The sequence below is a fragment of the Pleurodeles waltl genome, chromosome 3_2, assembly GCF_031143425.1.
Source record: "Pleurodeles waltl isolate 20211129_DDA chromosome 3_2, aPleWal1.hap1.20221129, whole genome shotgun sequence".
Lineage (NCBI taxonomy): Eukaryota > Metazoa > Chordata > Amphibia > Caudata > Salamandridae > Pleurodeles > Pleurodeles waltl.
The window spans coordinates 172,447,692-172,469,095 of record NC_090441.1 but is presented as its reverse complement, the minus strand read 5'-3'; the positions used below and the strand labels follow the sequence as shown (position 1 = coordinate 172,469,095).

The 21,404-nt window shown below is 45.7% G+C and overlaps 1 protein-coding gene across 2 annotated transcripts in view; it reads right to left on the bottom strand.

Annotated features, from left to right (window-relative positions):
* Window positions 1-2,329: 2,329 nt before the first annotated feature.
* Window positions 2,330-21,404, bottom strand: part of LOC138286641 (probable hydrolase PNKD) — a 235,025-nt gene continuing 215,950 nt past the window's right edge. For both annotated transcript variants that reach the window (XM_069227094.1, XM_069227095.1), the window contains exons 6-9: window positions 8,606-8,769; window positions 8,105-8,191; window positions 7,210-7,325; window positions 2,330-2,865 (exon numbers count right to left, since the gene is read on the bottom strand). In XM_069227094.1, the coding sequence (XP_069083195.1) occupies window positions 2,692-2,865; window positions 7,210-7,325; window positions 8,105-8,191; window positions 8,606-8,769 (541 nt within the window). In that variant the 3' untranslated portion in view covers window positions 2,330-2,691. The remainder of the gene's footprint in view (window positions 2,866-7,209; window positions 7,326-8,104; window positions 8,192-8,605; window positions 8,770-21,404) is intronic.

The window sequence follows — 21,404 nt, the reverse complement described above, 5'->3', positions numbered from 1 at the left end:
ATGAAAAATAAAAAAAATAAAAACAAAATAAAGCAAGACAGAGTGGTCGCAAAGTGACTAGATTGGTTTTATTCACAACCACACACGTTAGCGCCACTTTACATAGTTTGCCAGTGAAGAGATACTTTCATTTTCTCGTCTTTCTTCGAACAACATTGTTTTCCCAGGGTTGGGAAGTGCACCATTCCTGGAGGTACTGCAATGCCTGGTTGATGCGTACAGTGGAAAACGTTTAAGTCTGCACTTGAGCTCGTCTTTGGTCCACTCGCAATAAAACCAACCGATTTCCTGGATTTATCTGCCTCACCACGGTGTAGGCCGCCTTCTGAATATGATGAACCCCTCACCACACTCATCTCAAGTCTCCACCTCCCTTCAGTGTTCGCTTCTGCTCAGACGCTGGCAGCTGCTCCCCCCTTTCTTCCTCTTCCTCTTGTTCCGTCTCTTTCTGTCTCTGTCCCGCTCATCCTCACTTGCTGAAAGCCATGACTTCAACAAGCGGCTCTTGCCCTCCCTTTCCTCTCCTCTCCTTTATTTGTTCCGCTGTGAAATGGATCCAAAAAAGAAAGAACACTTTGGCTGCAAATGTCGTCTTTTTCTGACATTTTTCTATTCCAAAGTGCAGCCTCAGGAAGGAGAGAAAAAAAAGTTCAAAATACGGGAAAAAAACTAAACAAAGCAAGACAGAGGGGTCGCAAAGCGGGCAGATAGGTTTTTATTCAAAACCACATGCAGCGCCGCTTTACAGAGTTTGCCAGTGAAGCGCTACTTTCATGTTCTCCTCTTTCTTTGAACAGTATGGGGCGTTATTTACAAACCCGTTGCACCGCAGGTACGTCACTTTTTCCCATATTAAACATGCCACACCGGCGGCGCGAGGGTCTTGTGAATAACGCCCATTGTTTTCCCCGGGTGGGGAGTGCACCATGCCTGGAGGCATTGCAATACCTGGATGATGCGCAGAGTGGAGAACGATTAACATGAGCCATATCAGCTGTTTCCGTATTTTAGTTTGTACAATGTGTACCGCGGCTCTGTGATCAGGGATGTGGTCTTTTTAAACCATACTGCTTACGTTTTAAGGATATAAGCAATGGACATTGAAACGGGTGCCTTCTGGGTTTTGTAGTCATATCCTTAACTTTTCAGGCAAAAACACTCATTGATTTCTGAATAATAAGTGTAAAAGTGTTAAGGTAACCATGTTGTTCCTGCTCACATTTCACATGCTTTACTTAATCTTGCATTCCCTAGGAGTGATTCTGGTTTCCAGGATGATGTCACTTTTTTTCAGGGGGCATATTACTATTATTTCCCCTCCCTCATAAACTATTTCCAATTTTCTGGTTCTCTAGCGCCGCAAGGTCATACAAATGTCAATAGTGCTATGCAAATATCATCACTTCACTGCACACCAAAAAATACAAAAGTAAAAAACATTGTCATTTTCAACGCCAAGAGCTCCAACTTTCAAAAATGCAAAACCGATTGCAATGCAAATGCTTGCTTGCAAATCCTGTGTTTCTACCTTGAACCTCTCTGCTCCTCCCTCTAGGTTGGTAGGCAAAAGGTTATTTTGCATTTCCCCTGCTGCTCTACACCTTCTGTGTCTTTTAACATATCACATGTTGTATTACTTCCCTGTATGTCCTACACGCCACTGTTGATTTGCAGTCAACATTTGTTTGGAAAGGTGATTGCCGGGGGGTGGTTCGGTATTTATCATCATACTTGTGAGCAATCCAGCTGTACCCCAAGAGAGGTTACTTTCACACTGGTTGACAAAACTGGTGCATCAGCAAAGGAGGTTGCAGGTCTCTTGTGGGTGCATTAGAAGTGCTTGTAAGTTGTATTTTCACTTCTTGGAACTCACCTTCATTATATCCCCAGAATGCACTTAAAGATGGAGGCCAGCAGGAATTACCTAGGATGATTAGCTGTGGGCATCTCAAGACATCCCAGAGTTGAACTCACTGATGGGACTGAAAGCTACCCTGATGGCCCTTGAATACTTGTTGCAAACACCTCTTCCCCTCAAATGTATATTAGCCCAAGTTTAGTCTTGATGCAGAGATATGTAAGCTCCTCCCTCCCCCAGGTATGTGGCCTCACAAGATACACAGACCTGACAACCAGTTTCAGATAGTTCACTTGCAAGCGACGCACGATGGTGGTTGCCGAAAGAGCTCCGCAAGTTTCTTCAGAAGCACTTGAATAGGTATTTCAATCCCCGAATTAGTCTTTGAAATCAGAATTTTTAAAATCCAATTCTCCTATTGAGTTAACAAACAAGATATCAAAAATGTAAGAGCACTCTAACCACAAGACATCAAAGAGGGAAAACATTTTATTTATTATTTATTTTTTAGCATTTATTTCACCCATCTACAGCATCCCCAATATCCCTGGGGCAGGGTCTGCCCATCACAGCTGAAATTTGCTAAACTATTTCACAGTTGCGATTAAAGGAAAAACTCAACACTGTCTCTGCACAGCTTTCGGTCATGGTGGATGGTATGGTCTCGTCTTCTACATCCGCTGCTTATAGTCCTTCACACAACTCATGCGACACGTGGTCCAGGATGCGAGCCCAGGTCAGTTCTGTGACCAGACACAGTCCTGGTCTGAAACAGTCTCTATCCGTTGGGACAGGCCCTGAAGAGGTAGGCTGGCGAGCAGCGGGGCCCGATACTACCTTCCTTTGAACAAGTCCTTCCTCCTCCGCACTTCTTCCAAGACCCTGGCGCGGAAGTGACTCCACTCCTCGTCGGTCGACTGCTGGAGGTTGAGTGCGCCGTGGAGCTCGCGGCTGTGGGTGCGCAGGAAGGGATTGTACTCCTTCTCTTCCCCAAGTGTGGATGGACTCTGGAGAGTAAGGAACATATGGACCATTACAGCACAGGTCAAAAGTATACGGTCCCTTCTGTTGGTTACAGACACATTTATACCGTCAGATAATACATCACATAAGGTATGCCCAACAGGACGTTATCACCAGACCGCTGTGCATTTGCCATGAACTTTGAGGTAACATGCAAAGTCCACATTAAGTACATTTGGGGGTGCTGTGTAACAAATAGTATTGTTTGCTCCGCATTCAGCCCCCTTGGGAACCAGTGAATGCCCCTGCTTTCTACGCCCCTGAGGCGATCTGGTATCAGGGGAGTGGCCAAAGACGCCTGTGCAGCTCCTTCTGTAATAAGAGATCGCACCAGAACACATATTGCACCAGCTGGAACCTCAGGTGGCGTTCCCTCATTTGCATGGGGGTGCGGTTCCATGCAAATGAGGGTAGCAGGTTGCCTCTGTTCAGTGTCACATTCTGGATGCCAGTGTAGCAGCAAAGAGGCTGTCAGATGTACATTGACTGTGCCACAAAGGGGTGGCACACAGTTTGTGCACACCCCCGCCCAATCAGGGCACCCTCTGAAAGGGCGGAATTGGGGGCCCATGGAACTCCCAGACATCACTCACTCCCCCTGCCTCCTTTGGGGAGATCTCGGTCCCACCCTTTGTAAATAAAGGAGGCTGTGTGCTGCCTGCACTGTGAAAGACTGAGTGGCTGCTACAAACAGCTGTTCTGCCCTATAATAATGTGTTGCCCACAGGAAGGCCACGAGTTTGCATTAGCCTGGGAGTTAGTACCTTATCTGTAAATTGGGTGCACTGTCCCCGTTTGCGCCCAGCCAACCTTGTTACAGGTGCACTGTGGCACAAACATGGTCAGTGGCCTTTTACATAATGTGGCCGCTGGAGTGCTTTGTGGGCTTGTCAGGTGCATAAAGCGCTATATAAATTCTACAATGCAATACAACACACTTTTGCTCGTCTAACATATTCATGCTTCTTCCCTCAGCCCAAATCACTAGTGTTCCCTCCACAAACTTCCTACTTTAAAGTCCTTGATCCCTTTCTCTGCTCTGCCCTCCATACTTCAAACACCTGGTGGTTTTAGCAGCAAAAGGCAATATCAGGGCTATTCAAGCACACCACACCAGGGCAAGGACAAGATTAATAAGACATTTTAGGATATCCATATGGAATATGTTTTCATACAGTGACTCTAGATCTGGCTTGCTTAACCGGACACTAATCATGCCCCCATGGACCAACCTAGGCCACCCTGGGATAACCACAGTCCCTCCGCCCCTCGACTCCGATTCAGTGAAGAAAGATGGATCCCAGCAGCGTGGCGGCAGATGTTAAACGTTACCATATCTTCTCATTACAAGCCCTCCTGCAATATCTCTATGTGATAGGGCACTTAGGCACAACAGTACATAAAGATACTCCAATGATCTGTTATTTAAGGTTAACTCATTTTCTACTCGTGCAGGCCTTTTATAGCCAAGGTCGAAGGACAAACTGGAATTCGTACAGCACACAGTGGTCAGAGAATCCCTACTGCGGACTGCAGAAAGCCAGGCGTGTCCAACAAATGAAGCAAACAGAAATTTAATTTCTGAGTTCTTTTTGAGAAATTGGGGCCAGATGTATCAAAATCTCATTTTGCATTTTCTAAATAGAGAATTTTAAGGAATGCAAAACGGTATGTTACAAAATAGCAAATCCCTAATAGCGATTCCTACAGAATCGCTATTAGGGAATCGCTATTTGGGTTTGTGACTCCATTTGTTCCTATGGGCCTTCGGTGTGAATGGTTTTGCATTACCTAAATTGTGATTTCCTATTAGGAAACCGCAAAATTGGGAAATGCGAAGCGAAGGATGGAGAGGGCCTAGGGCCCCCTTTGATGCACCCTGAAAATAATTTGTGCACATGTAAAGCGCACACATACCTTATGTGTGCTCTACATGGCACTTTCAAAAATGCATTTTTTTTAAATTGCACATGGTTACCACCAATTTGGAGTTGGTGGTAATAGCATTTCCTAAATGCCCATTTCGCATTTAGGAAATGCTTGTTCGCAAATTGTGATTCCCTATCAGGAGTTGCAATTTTAGGGAATCACAAAAAAATGTGATTCCTTAAAATTGCACTGCCTATGCTTTTTATACATCTGGAAGGGCTATTTTGCATTCGCAAATGGTCAAATTTACCAATTTGCACCGTTTGCGAAGGCAAATGGGTTGATACATCTGACCCCAGGTTACTAAGCCTCATTAGTTTTCATCTACCATCTGCAAACGCTTCATGGCCTGCAACCGTGCTGTTTTTTTTTTTAATGAAAATTACTCCTGTGCAGAACTTTTTTTGTTAATACACACTATTTTGTGATTTCCTATAACACAATATAAAACTGGAAGGATGAGACCTATTTGCTTATTTGATGGCATATTCATCCGCAATCCCTCAAGAGTGATTGGACATTTTATTGCTCCTGTAAAGCCTACTTTTTGTGGACATTTTTATAGGTTACTTTCTCTAAGTTAAATAACTCACCATTCGCCAACTTCCACACATCATTCACCACCTCTCTCGTGCCGTACATCACCTCCTACCCACCATACTCAGCTTTCTACTCACCATGTCTACCTCCCACTCCATTCATCACCTAAGACCCACTGTACAGCACCTCCCATTCAATGAGCACCACCTCCTACCTATGTGTGCCAACTCTCTTCAAGAGCACCAATTCACACTCACTGTGCACGTGCACCTCTTCTCCAGCTCACGCCCCTCCACTATCCACTCACTGTGAGCTCACCATAAAGTATCTTCCTACAACCACGTTGAGTCACAATGACCACATTTCACTGTGTGCCTCCCACTCACAATGCGTCACGTATCACTCACCACCGATCACCTTCTGTTCGCTGCACATCACCTTCCATTCATGCTGCAGCACCTCCCATTCACTGAAAACTACCTCCTACCCATGTGTGCCAACTTCTACTCCCGAGCACCAAATCACACTCACTGTGCACGTGCACCTCTTATCCAACTCACACCCCTCCACTATCCACTCACTGTGGGCCACAGCTCACCGGAAGTATCTTCCTACAACTACCTTCCAGTCACAATGACCACATATCACTGTGTTCTTCCCACTCACAATGCGTCACGTACCACTCACCTTCCGCTAAATGCACATCACTTTCCATTTCTGCTGCACCACCTCCACTCACATTGCACCATATCACACTCACCAGAGTCCACCGCCCACTTCCATTATTGCTGCAGAACCTCCACTCATATTGCACAACATCCCACCCACTCACCAGAGTCCACCTCCCACAGGTCACTTCCCACTCGCTGCACACCACCTTCAATTAGTGCTGCAGCACCTCCACTCACATGGCACAATATCCCACTCACTAGAGTTCGCCTCCTACTCATCACAGATCACCTCCCACTCACTGCACACCACAGCACCTCCACTCACACTGTACAATATCCCACTCACCAGAGTCCACCTCCCACAGGTCACTTCTCAAACACTGCTCACCACCATCCATTCATGCTGCAGCACCTCCCATTCACTGAATACCACCCCCTACCCATGTGTGCCAACTCCTACTCCCGAGCACCAAATCACACTCACTTTGCACGTGCACCTCTTCTCCAGCTCACGCCCCTCCACTATCCACTTACTGTGGGCCACAGCTCACCATAAACTATCTTCCTACAACCTCTGTCCAGTCACAATTACCACATATCACTGTGTATCTCCCACTCACAATGCACCATGTCCCACTCACCACCGACCACCTCCTGCTCGCTGTACACCATCTTCCATTCCAGTTGCAGCACCTCCACTCACACTCACCAGAGTCCCCCTCCCACTGGTCACTTCTCACTCATTGCACACCACCTTCCATTCGTGTTGCAGCTCCTCTCACAGTATATCAGTTCTCACTCACCACACAACTCCTCCCGTCCAAAGCACCATGCACCACCTTCTATAGCTGTCCACCTCCCACTCATCTTCCACCTCCGCTAATTACTATGGGGGTTATTACAACTTTGGAGGAGGTGTTAATCCGTCCCAAATGTGACGGATATACCACCAGCCGTATTACGAGTTCCATAGGATATAATGGACTCGTAATACGGCTGGTGGTATATCCGTCACTTTACCGTCACTTTTGGGACGGATTAACACCTCCTCCAAAGTTGTAATAACCCCCTATATCTCTTCTCCCACTCCCCTACACAACTATCCATTAACGGGATACTTTTCACTCTCCATAAACTTCCTTTAATCGCTGTGCATGTTCTGCTCCCACCGCATCATATTCTGCTTACCGTACACCTCTTGTCCACTCTCTGTCGCAGCACCCACTGGAACTTTTTTTCCCGCGTTGCATTGTCTGGCTCCACTACAGCCGCAAACGTCAAGTTATCCTCCGCATACTCATGGCCTGCACATGCAAACAGGAAAATAACATTTAGAGGGCTGATGGAGAGGGAAGCCGTGAGGAGCTATGTGGGAGGAAGAAGGGAGACCAGCAATGACCATTCCTAGGTGGAGGTGCATGGGATAGGGCTGAAAACGAAAGTTTACTGGAGTCGAGGCACAGTCGTTTACGCACTGTGATATGAGGTCATGAATCCCTCCCTGTACTGACTCCCAGACTGCCTCAAGGAATTCTAGTGCATCCATTTGTCCATCACTGGCCTCCTACACATCAAAAAAGGCTTCGTACCTGCATAACACTGACCTCACACTTCAAATGAGAATCAGGGCCTGATTTAGAGATTGGTGGACAGGTTTCTCCATCACAACAATGACTGATAGCCTGTCTGCTCAAATCTAATCCCATTATTTTCCATGGGATTTAGATTTCGACAGACATGATATCCATCACCGCTGCGACGGAGCAACTCCTCTGCCAATATCTAAATCAGACCCTTTGTCCTTTCTCACATGCCGTCCCCCAGACATTTTAATGTCTGTCCGGTACACAATTCCTTACTCCTGTCTCAGGGAGCTAGGCAAACCTCGAGAAGATGCAAGTTCTTGTGTTATTATATGTATCCTTTGAGGTGTAAGCGGTCTTCAGGATGTGATACACACAGTCTTGGGAAAGCAGCGCGTCCGATCATTTGGAACACTAGAGGCTGGGCCTCGCCTGCGTAAAGAACACGAGCAGCACACGGGTTCATATCCCAAATGTCTAACCAGTACCCAGAGACCCACCTGGCCACAGAAGCGTGTCGTCCCCAAGAGCAGCGGCCGTGTCCAGCGAGGCCAGCATGGTGCCTGCATTACCCTCAAACATCCGCCCTGAGGAGCAAAGAACATAACTGGTTAATTTGACAAATCAAGCAGGGGCATTAATCTTCAACTGTGATACCTTTCTGACACCTGGAGAAAGCCAACTCATTTTTCGACTGAGTCAGTACAAGGCAGGGAAAGTTCGAGTAGATTTGGGAAAGTGTTACAAAACATACAACATGGCCAAATATCACAAAGGAATACCCTACACGTAAGAAGGCCTGGGAAAGTAGAGAAGTCACTTTTGACCAAATAACAAAGGCTGACCAATTTCGGTCTTAGAGCAGGCACAGTCTCTCCAGAAGAAGTTGGCAGTGTGACCTTGGAAATCTTAAGGGGGGGGCTCAGCTTATCAGTAGGGATTCAAGGCTTTGTAAAGTGCTGAACTATTTCTAAGTGCTAAGAGGGGTAGGCGCTGCTCACCACATCCAGAGAGGAAGAGGAGGTCTCCGGAAAAGAGACAGGAGGGGGCATCACCAGTCTTCCCATCGAGGACGTAGACCATGTGTCCCACGGTATGACCGGGCGTGAAGAAGGCCTGAAACTGTAGCCGTCCTATCGTGATGCTGTCTTTGTCATTGAGGGGGCTGTGGAAGGAGCAGACACAATCAACAGTAAGGAGACATCAAGGCAAATTAAACATATTCTGTCATAATGACAATCATGTCAATACTGATCTGCTGACAGTGAATATTAGACATAACTTAAAGGCTATTACCCCTTGCACCAGATCGCCTCCTCCACCCACAACAATCTTATTTTCACCACTATTTCTCGCAAACTGCAGCTGAAGACACCAGAACTTTTGGAACCAGCGTGAGATGCAAGCTTCTCACCAGGGAGGAAGGTGGTGTAGAGAGACCGAAATCTTGAGTCAAAATACCTGATGCTTAGGGTTGGAATTCTGCCCGCCAATGACCACCAACCAAGGTGACCTTACCCCGTCCCACCAAGGGATGCCTGCTGCTCTTCTTGCCACTCATCCGCTTAACGTCGCCGGTACCACTTGCAAATGAGAAGTTCCATACTTGGAAAGCCAACTAACTTTGTGCACAGCACAGGAGATCAGGAAGGAGGCCACCACCACCACAACTGGAAAATTAGTTCACTGTCCTACTCCACACAGCCTTTTTCTCACAGAGAAGTATGTATTTACTTTTTTGCTTTGTGCATATTGCACCGTGAGGCTCCCTCCAAGCCCTTGCACATTGGGTCAGCAGGATAGACAAGTGGGCAGGAGGAATGGAGAAGTTTAGATGAGATCTGGGCTTGAGTAGATAGTTGTTTGGGGAAGGTCTAAACTGGTGAAAACTAGGCATGTGATTTGTCTCCGTAATGTACCTCACTCTTGTACTCAAAAAGGCTTCAGAGAGTGTGGGATGTGCCATAAGCAGTGCACAATAGAAGGGTTTCCTTGCAAAGTCTAGTTCCAAGTGGACATGAACTGTGAGGGTTTGACACATTGGAACCTGGTGTCTCCTGACTAGAGAGATACCCAAGCTTCATCTAGCCATCCGGTAAGCAGGACAGACCCGGCCTGTCAGTGGCTGGCTCAAGGTACACAGAAACCACCACATCATAAAAGTGAGAAGCTTAATGATGCTCATAGGCTCCACACAATCCATTTTACAAGAAAATATAGTGATCTAGAAAATCTTCACATGATGATTTAACTTTGATGAATATTCAAGACCTAGGGTTCTTGCAAAAGATTCAAACTATTGTTGCATTAGTATTCTAACACTGTGAGTACACCAACACACTCTTTCTTTGAGCACTTCTGTTAATATAGTAAGAACTATAAAGGATTCAAAGTTAGGCCACCAGGTATCCACTCAGCCTACCAATGTGGACCCACATGACACCTGGCCTCATTTATGCGCACTGGCTCCTAGTAGTTAGAAGGATCACACTTAAAGCAAGGATTAAAGCTCACCGAGCAATTCATGGAACTGGACCGCTCTTACATCATGAAACACTTCACTCATACTGCCCAACAAGAGGTGGCACCAATATCAATATGCCTTTTTCAACCTGAGTTCACAAAGTCTGGCTGTGTGGATGGAGAAGGAGAATCTGCCTGTTTGAGTCTCTCACTGAAGGTGCGGGCCGCAGCAGGCAAGCCCTGAGCGCAAAAGGTCTAATTCCCCTCCAGTGCCCAACAGTGCAAACCGGTGTGCCCCTGTGGCACGGATAATGCCATCTCGGCTGACGTGTGATAAAATGACACAGAGGGACCAAATCGGATAGCGATATTTTGGGAGCAACCATTTTTTCCATTCTTCTCATGATGTTCCATCTAGCTAGATGCTTCCGACACCGGTGCATTGACCAAACCACCTTTTCAGATTTGTGTGCGTGCAAGTGCTTGTCAGTGGCTGTTGCAGAGGAGGCATAAAGTACAGCAGTTTCACACAAATACGTAGGGAGCCGTGGATAAAGCAGCATTTTTAACGGCACTGTCAGCAAAAGCGTTGTCCATTGACATTTCATCTTGGCCACACTTGTGGGAAGTCACTTTCTGCAGCAAAAGGAGTGTTGCGTGGGCTCTCATTATCCTAAATGAGACTACTGGATTTCTAGGCAGCAGGATCGATAACGGTGTGGGGGACTGAGTCTGACCCACGTGTAAGGAACTCTGTCACCCTAAATCTGGTTGTTGCTCCGGCTAACTAGCAGTGCCTCATTTCTCCCACGGGGAAGAAATGATTGGGCAGCCGAGCGCATGACATCTTTGGAACTTCTCAAGGAAGTCGTGGTCACTCAGATCCAAACCAACTCTCTCATTCACAATATGGTCTCATATACAAATGACAAAGACAGTATAAGTTTTATATAATGTTTTAATAAAACAACTGTATTTTAGATATTAAGGCGTGAGCCGCAATAACCAGAACAATACAACATAGTAGGATTGATATAGTAACCAGGAGAGTAAAACATAGAAATAAAGCTATCATAATTCCTAACCGTTTCTACTCTCCCTCTGCTTGTTCTATTTAGAGCACAGCATGTTAAGCTTTCAGCTTGCCTTTCTGTATCACTAGGGAGACGGATACACTCATACCTGAGCAAAGGCCTGTGATCTTGGTTCAGCATCTGCAACGAGGCAGTCAGCGTCAAGTTGTGGTTCCCTGGTCGGAATCTCCCTCTTGCGTGTATTGGGACAAGGAAGTGATTTTATAACTAACATGTCATCGTGATCACAAAATGTCCCTACGCAGGAATGCCAAGTCTAAACTCTTACCACGTCTCTCGGCAATGTACCAGACTGTATCCTTGACTGAAGCACAGAGTAAATATGTTATGGAGAACTCCAGTGCTGAAGTAGGCAAAACAGTGTGATATGAATAAAAAACAACACCGTAGAACTGGCTATTTGAAAAATAACAGTACGAAGCCTAATAAAAAGCATGTAGAGCAGAGTGCACAGAGGCTCTAAGCTGTCAGCAAATGAATAAAATATATTCAGGGCAAAATGCACAAAGGCCTAAAGCCTGAAGCTAAAGCGCAAAGAATACGTAAAACTAACCACACTACACCCTCCCCTTGTCGGTAGCAAGTGGTTCCAATAATATAAAAGGATGCCCTAAATATAAACAATACCTAAAACAAGTATTTCGACAAGGTGAGAAGACAACAAAGTCATAAATTTAGATAACATATGGTCATAAAACCAAATTCAATATAGTGTCAATTTTGTAAAAATCCAATCGTCAGATAGAAGCGATAGAACGCAGGAGTTCCTCCACTTCGATATATGTCAATATCGGAAGATCCACGCCACAAAGTACCATGGAGCAGGTGTGATCCAAAGCCCCAAAACCATTCAGGGCGGCACCCCGTGCAGGGCCTATGAAAGAGACAACACCATCTTCCTCCAGGAAGGGAATCTCATAGACTGCCTCACGAAGCAAGCGCATCCGTAGTGCACAAGTCTGGGAATGAGCCCTAATCGGGAACATCAACAGATCAGTATCGACCATTGGAGGGCGCTGCAATGAGAGACAGAGAGCCAGTGCATGTTCAAACGAGCACCAAAGGCATCGAAACACGGGTTGCACACAATCCATAACCGGTCTGAATGACAGAGACCAGTCGTACTCCAAATGTCCCAGGAGTGTTGCTCCAAAATGCTGCATCATGCGTTCACGACACAGCTGCGCTGATGGGAGCAGCAGTACAGGATCTCGTCGTGACGGGACAGCCATTGCGAAAAAACAGCAATAACAGCAAGACTCCAGCCAAAAAAGACAAAGTAATCGGGAAACCCCCAAAAATGCTTCCGAAAATAGAATGTATAGCCGAAGGTATCAAACCGAATATGGAAGAGAAGGTATGAGCAAAACCAATACCAACGACTTTGAAAAAATGTGCAATACCAGCAGTGCTGGATGCATTAAATATACGTCCCACAAGTTCACCGAAGTGAGTCGGAAAGTTAGTATTCAAAAGGGACTGTATCTCCGCCGATGACCTTGCCACCTGAAGTGCGTAGGTCTCGCTAGCAGATGTAAGGGCCACATGCTTTTGAAACAACAAAGCTTTTAGCCGACTCAACTTGTCGAAATCAACCTTGGAAGTAGCAATATGAGGCCAGATGTCCGCTACCTCCCTAATTTGAGTGGGGGGAAACAACACATTCCCGCAGCACGTAACGGCCTTGTTGACAACGACGATGTAAACTATTCCGGCACGCATGCCACAGCAGCGTTCGCCGTTAAGAACAATGTAACTGCCGTTAGAAAGCACCTGGAAAGTGTTTTTAATAACCGGGACTGGAACTCCCTTCAGATAACAAGCTAAGTTAGCAATCGAAGCGTTACACGCCCCGTGCAAGGACAGCTGTTTACAAACCATTGAATGGCTGACAGAAGCTTCGCATTCGCTGCCGCTAAGAAAAACCTCCTTCAAACCATTAACACATCTGTACTGAAAGGGAAGGTCCCACACCTCGTGTATGTAACTGTCTCCCAATAGTTCATATCTACCCACCGGAATGTGCTTCAAACACGAAGTAAATTGCAAAGTAGAGATAGGCAAATTAATAACCCCATGGATCAACCATTCAGCTGACGGAATCTCAGCTACCGTGAAAGGCAGTTTCTCTAATTTTTCAATATTTAACATAACATATGTCGCTTCCTTTTTAGCCATCAGTTGTTGTTGACGAGTCAAATTAAAAGAGATAAAGATCTCTCTGGCACGAACGTGCTGCCATGGAACGCGACCCGCCTTCAAGGTCTGAAGAGTCCAACCCAGCTGCATGATGGACCGCGTCTGACTCTGCCCATGATATAAAGAAGACATGTCCGATTTAATAATGTCAATGGCAGAGGAAACAATGCTGTCAATCGTGTAAACACGTTCAAAAAGGGTATGCATGCCATTATCAACAACAGACAAGGTCTGCATCAGATTTTCTTGATCAATCTGCCTCAACCGGGCTGCAGCCTCTTGTTGTGAAAGCTTCCAAATCTCATTATAAACCTCGTATAAGAACCTTTTCTTCCGTGGTACTCTGGGACCTGACAAAAAATCTTGTAAATCAGTATTATTAGACAGTAACATGAGATGTGACTTAACTGCATCCAGCGTGGAGGACTTCAACCATTGCTGACAAAGCTTCCCCACACTGTATGTAGTTATAATATCAGCATGTTCTGGTGAAACGTAACGAGGGTCTGCCCTACTAGTCCTGAACCCCCCTGAAGAGGTGACAAAACGTTGATGACACATATTAGTGTCTACAGGCCATAATAACCACCCGCCTGGATGTAACAATGAAGTGTTAAGTGTACCATTCTGGACCCAATGTGTAAAGTCACTGAAAGTAGCATTCACATAGTGCTGCCAATTTGTTAATTTAGAAGGGACAGGTATACTAGGCAAAGTTAACTCCTTAATCGTTGCTAAGCCCAAACAGCTAGTCTGTTGTACTGTGTCATTGAGGAATATCATCTGTACAGGGATAATACATGCTCTAAATAACGTGTCCCTGCCTCGCATTTGCCAATTTTTTGTACCCCAAACACTTTTCAAGTCAACAGTTTTGAACCAGTATTCATATCCCTCGACCGACAGTTTAGATACAAACAAATTAGAATACAGTAATTTAGTATCGGTCAATAACATTTGCTTATTAGAATACGGTGTAACTTTAAAATAGTAGGACCTAGCATTACGTGGATCATGCCCCGTAAAATATGCAAATTTGTCATAATACGTTTTTGAACTCCCTTGTGGAGGAGTCGAGCAATGTTCCCATTGCACATAATTAAACATGGACTTAGGGCTACTAGCTTTATGAATAAAGTGGTGTCCATAATAGTTGTAACAAAACATGTCACCATGATTATCTCTAAACTGGTAAGCATCTTCATCGTCATAGACAGTATAATATTGCAAATCCGATAGCATAGAATCTACTGTCTTCACATCCCAATCATCAGAAACAATGCCAGGTATAACAATATCATTCATTGATAATTTGAGGACATACGGTATTTGAATCAATTCAGTGGGACCATATATATCAAACATTACTTTATCCCACACAATTCCATCCGGAACTGGTATAGCAGAAATGTTCACTGTGGACAAGTCTCTTCGAACCATATGAGACGAAAAATGTGGTTTCAACACAGTCTCCACATGCTCAATGTCAGATCGATCAGGAAGAAAATGACCATGTATTATCAGAAAAAAAGTAAGCACAAATCCCAACCATAGTAATATAGTCATCACGGCCAAAAATAGCCAAAAATAGTTCCAAGGAAAAACAAAATATGTTCGTTTAAGCCATCCCAGCAGCCGTTGTGGACCGTGGACAGAAGACATCGAAGACGAGGAGCCGGACCCATCATTATCAGCGTCGTTGAAGCAGCCAGAAGCAGTTCTAGCAAAAGGTGCAACTCTGAACGAAGAAGCAGACGGAGCCTCCCGCCGTGGCACGCTATAAACCACATGTTCAGAAACATCAGTAGAACGTACAGCAATTTGATCACAAGATTCCATATTAATCGCCGTCGGTGGAACGATCGCAAGATCATCATCCACCCTCCCCAAGCTCGGAGAGGAAACAGTGTCGGTGAAAATCACCTGCATCGGGACCTCATCCCCAGTAGTGAGAGGGATTCCGGAACTACTGGGTGTCCCTCTTGGTCTGCTGTGCAGAATCGGCCACATGTTGTAACTTGACATTATCAATGGAAACAAAGCGATTTCCTTTGGCCCCTCGCAGCGGCGGTAAAATCACAGTTCTCGTGCCGCTTACCCCTAACACAGGGACAGGTTCTCGATAAGAAGGACCAAATTCTTTTTTAACTGCGACCTTTTCACGCACCAGATCCCCAATCCTGGGTATCCAACCAGTAGGTGTCACTGGCTCATCCTTAATTCCAGAGGAGGCAGCACTCGCAGAAGAGTTATCTTCACGAAATTGTTGTAAATCCTGCAAAACAGTGACACGATCATTTATGTCAAAGGGCGTATCTGCCGCCTCCACACCAGGACCATCTAGATCAGGAACATACATTCGTGTTCCGAACAGGCACTCATATGAAGTACGACCCCCCAGTGACCTTCTAGGCAAGTTATTAAGTGCTCTCTGTACTCCATACAGGTGGGCTAGCCAACTACGACCCGTACCTATAACCCTGGCTGTTAAGGATTGCTTTAAATCACGATTTAAACGCTCCACGACAGAATTTCCCTCGGGATGAAATGGAGACGAGAATTGGAGTTGGACCCCCAACGAAGCCATGGTGTCCCTGAATGCCTTAGAGGCAAAAGCAGGGCCCTGGTCCGAATGAAAAGCCGCAACTGCAAATGTATCGACAAAGATACGCAAATCTTTAATAACAGTCTGAGCGTCAGCCGAGCGCTGTGGCCATACCCATACAAATCTGGAGCACGAATCTACCGCAACCAATATATATTTGTATGCACTATCTGGTGTCAGCGGACCACAATGATCCAAGTACACACACTGTAATGGTTTGTTTGAAATCAGAAGGGGCGTCTGCTGCGGGCGTCTAGCCAACGATGTCTTAATTTGTTGACAAATGTCACAACAAAGGACATACTGTTTCGTCTCTTTATAGAGACCAGGCCACCAGTAACGAGCCTGTAAAAGTGAAATTGTGGCAGCCACCCCTGCATGTGCAGAAGCCACCCCCTCATGTGCTGCAGAAATCAATCGAGGTCTCTCAATTTTATTGGGAATTTCACGTACACCAATGCCTGGAATTGTAACAGTAGCATGTAGCGCACCATTCAAGCAGTAACTATATTTCGAAGGAAATCCTTTAGGAAAGGGCGTGCCATCAGCCGTAGCCTTTATGGCAGCTGAAATTTCTGTGTCTGGTTTTGAACTCGAACGAGTCACTGCGGCGACAGCCACTGCCGATTTCGCGGCTTCATCAGCCAAAGTATTCCCAGCAACGTGTATTCCAACGCGCTGGTGTCCAAGTGTATGCACAACATGGACATTAGGAAGCGTTTCCTTTAGATCCGCAACCTTACCCCACAACATTTTATGCTTAATGGTGTTGCCTTTAGAATCTCTGAACAGATTCATCTTCCAATAGTGTAAATATTCGTTGAAAGACTGCACACAGTAGTAGGAGTCACAGACCAGCAAGGTTAAAAGTGCCGGATCCGCGTGCTCCAACGCTAACAATAGAGCTTTGAGCTCAGCCAGCTGTGCCGTGCAATCTCCCAAGGTTTTAGTATAAGTATGTCGGGGGCAGAACACTTCCCCCTCCATAGTGCCGCTCATCTCCGCACATGCAGCAGAATATTGTTGTTTAGTCCCAACCGCCGGTTGCGCAGAGCCATCAGTATACATGACCACTTCATATTGGTCAATAGGCAATGTACCAGCAGGAACAGGGTATTCTATTTCGTATTGAAGAAATTCTTGAGTCTGCAGTTTAGGGTCAAATACATAATCTACATCAGTGGCTGTCAAAGACGTAGCCCATTGTATCCATCGCGGGTGTAGAGCCTTCGAATTAGGAACACTTGCTTTAGTAACAGCCTCTAAGGCCGGAACCGGGGAAACGACAACAATGCGTTGACCCTGGGCCAGCGGTCTTTCTTTAATAACAGCCATCTGTACTGCAGTGAGAATTTTCTCAGTTTGTGCAAAACGTTGCTCTGCAGCAGAATACAAGTGAGATTTGTATGCAATCGGGACAGTCTCCCCTTCATTAAAGGTGACATAAGTAAACCCAACAGCCCCAGGTATTACCCTGATCACTAAATGTGTCATATTGTCCCGAGTGTGTAAGTGTTTAACTGCTAAAAGATCACTCTGTAATTCTCGCAGTATGTGTGTATGTTCAATCGTCCAAAGTTTACTCGAAAAACTCGGGCGAATCAACTCGTATAATGGTTTTATACGCGTTGCATACTCAGGAATGTAAGTTCTGCCAAAATTCAGAAACTCTAACAATGACTGGAGCTTCCGAACCGTATTAGGAGGCTGCAATAAAGCACATTTCTCCAAAAAATGTGGCGCTAAGCTCTTGCCCTCACTCGACAACTCATATCCCAGGAAAATGACGCTGAGGAAAGCAATCTTTGATTTCTTAAAATTGAACTTATAGCCAATATTAGCAAATCCCACAACAATGCGCGATACACGCCTTAGATGTTGCAGAATCTCATCATCTGTCAGATATATGTCATCAACATATGATAATGCTTCAGGGTCGAACTCATGCAGCATTTCAGTTACACGAGCCGAAAACAGTCCTGGGCTATTCTTATACCCCTGAGGCAAACGACAAAAAAATTTCTGGGGGCCAAACGCACTGAAACAGGTATAGTCCCGACTCTCGGGCGCTATATTCTGGCAGAAAAATCCATTCGAGATATCCAATGTTGTTTTGTATTTTTTACGCACTATATTATTCATAAGCGCTGCGCTATGTGAATTCTGTATTGCATATGTGCGTGTATGACTATTCAAATGTCGGTAATCCACCACTATCCTATATGAATGGTCCGGTTTAGCAACCGGAAACAAGGGATTATTCATCGGCGAGACACAGGGCTCAATAACACCCTGATACTCCAATTCAGTAAGAATTTTCCTAACCGATGCCCTAGCTTCAAATTTGATAGGATATTGCGGTTGTGGCTGAGGTTCGCCCTTTATCGGTATTACACGATAAGGTGATTGTCTGTCCCACCCCACGTTATTTCTATACAAGGCGGGAGCCTGTGCTAGAGCCCATGATTTACTATAGGACTCCGCGAGTTCTCTCGGAACAAGTGGTGAGAAGGAAGGTGTAATAACCTCCTCCCCAACTGGACAGTCGCGAACAAAGTCAGGTGGCCAATCTTGTTCGGCCAACAGAACATCATATGATTTTACCACATGGTCCCAAAAAATGGCGTTTATAACACGGTCAATGTCCCCTTCCAATCGCAGAGTTACTTCATATACTCTATCAGGATCAGAGACTCGCATATCCGCCGTCTCGACTTGTATGAAGTCATCAGTTGCTTTCACCTCCAGATGCTCTAGAAGACTCCGGCGAACTATTGTGACCTCTGCCGCGCTGTCTAACAGTGCTAACGCCCATGTCTTGTTCGTCAAGAGAACTCTCTTCTTGAGCGGCATGTCTAACTGAGACAGCTGCCACTTTCTTCTTTTTGAATTGCTGTTTCTGTTGCAGCGGTTTCTCTTCTTGTTTAATAGAAACCTCCGCTGAGCGTTGTGAATCCTGTCTCGGTTTCACGTACTCCGTCCTCCGCTCTGACCGCCCACCTCTCTCACTTCTCTTTTCCGAGGAGTCCTGAAAGGAACGAGATTGGCGTGTATCAGTATATTGATATCTATCAGGTGTCTTCAAAGTATCCCTATTCCTGAGATTATACTTATTCTGTGGGGTCTCCGGTTGCAGGGACTGCCCATCATCCTTCTTAGGTGTTTGCTGTTTCTTTTCCCAGCGCTTTTTCGAACCCTCAGGTTGTTGCTGTTTAGCATGATCTTTATTATTTTTACCCTGTAACTGGGGTTTTTGTGGTCTAGCCCCTAGACTATCACGACCAATACTAGAATATGTTTCCGCTATTATTCTCGGAAGCTCCCGCTCCTGTTGAAGCAGCGGAACATCCCGAAGACGCATACGCACTGCTAGTGCTACTGCCTCTCCTTTGAGATTACTCAAAATAATAGAAGAAACTGTGGCAAAATTGCCCAGAAACTGCATGCCCAAATCCAAGGCAGGGGCAGCCCCATATTCTTCCTGTATCTGCTTAAGTACGTCCGGTAAATTAGCTAATGTCGGTGTACCGTGTGCCGTAGTGTAGAGCGCGGCAAACACCGTGCCCCAGGTATTACAAAGGTCCACCGGAGGAACCATCCCGTACGGCAAACACATCGTCAAAATTCTATGTTTATCCTGAGGTCCCGTATGGGGAAATACTGCTTCCAGCGTATACATTTTTTGCGCCAGCCAAAACGGAGTCTCCTCTCGTTTAGCCGGTGCTTTACCCATAACTGAGTGTACAGTGGCCGGATTAAGACCCGGAACCACCGCCTGTGGGTGCGCTGGAGCAGCACGCGCTGCATTCGTATTTAATGTCTGCATCACAAACTGAACTAATCGTCTATATGTAGCCGTTAATTCTGTATATAAACGACGAGCTTCAACCACTGCCAATTGAGCAACCGCAGGATGTGGTGTATATGCAGCCAATAAAGGCCAGGTAGGACCATCATTACTCAGTGGACCTAACCTTACTTGTGCTATTGTGTGTGGGGGGGCGCCATCAAGCCAATTATGGTGTTCTTGATAAGATAGAGGTATTTCTAAATAAGCGTAAGCCCTGTATTGTCCAGGGGCATTCGCAACTGTGTATTCGTGAAAAGTATTTGTTCCCCCATCCACTGCTGGAAAAGCGACCCAAGAATAAAAAAGTTCCGCTCTATAGGCTGCATGGGCGTCCACCACAAAAGTGACTGGACCCCCCTGGACTGTCAGTCCATGTGTCAATAGATGTCCCGTGAGCGGATGTCGCATACTAATTGCTATGTTCACTACATTAGGATTCGCCATTTCATAAAAAACGGCTGCAGGTCAGAGAAGGCACACCAATATCGGGGTTTTTTCCTTTCAAAGTTCAAGCTTGAACAACTGACCACTAAGCAATAGGATGTACCCAACCTGTGGTGGCGGAAACCCTCAGCCCCACGGACGTCTCCGCATACGGAACCGAGGAGTCAAAATATATACGAGACCGAGAGAGTCAGTCGGACCCAAACATTAGAGCCAGACCAAACGTTGGCGGCGCCATGTCGCGTGGGCTCTCATTATCCTAAATGAGACTACTGGATTTCTAGGCAGCAGGATCGATAACGGTGTGGGGGACTGAGTCTGACCCACGTGTAAGGAACTCTGTCACCCTAAATCCGGTTGTTGCTCCGGCTAACTAGCAGTGCCTCATTTCTCCCACGGGGAAGAAATGATTGGGCAGCCGAGCGCATGACATCTTTGGAACTTCTCAGGGAAGTCGTGGTCACTCAGATCCAAACCAACTCTCTCATTCACAATATGGTCTCATATACAAATGACAAAGACAGTATAAGTTTTATATAATGTTTTAATAAAACGACTGTATTTTAGATATTAAGGCGTGACCCGCAATAACCAGAACAATACAACATAGTAGGATTGATATAGTAACCAGGAGAGTAAAACATAGAAATAAAGCTATCATAATTCCTAACCGTTTCTACTCTCCCTCTGCTTGTTCTATTTAGAGCACAGCATGTTAAGCTTTCAGCTTGCCTTTCTGTATCACTAGGGAGACGGATACACTCATACCTGAGCAAAGGCCTGTGATCTTGGTTCAGCATCTGCAACGAGGCAGTCAGCGTCAAGTTGTGGTTCCCTGGTCGGAATCTCCCTCTTGCGTGTATTGGGACAAGGAAGTGATTTTATAACTAACATGTCATCGTGATCACAAAATGTCCCTACGCAGGAATGCCAAGTCTAAACTCTTACCACGTCTATCGGCAATGTACCAGACTGTATCCTTGACTGAAGCACAGAGTAAATATGTTATGGAGAACTCCAGTGCTGAAGTAGGCAAAACAGTGTGATATGAATAAAAAACAACACCGTAGAACTGGCTATTTGAAAAATAACAGTACGAAGCCTAATAAAAAGCATGTAGAGCAGAGTGCACAGAGGCTCTAAGC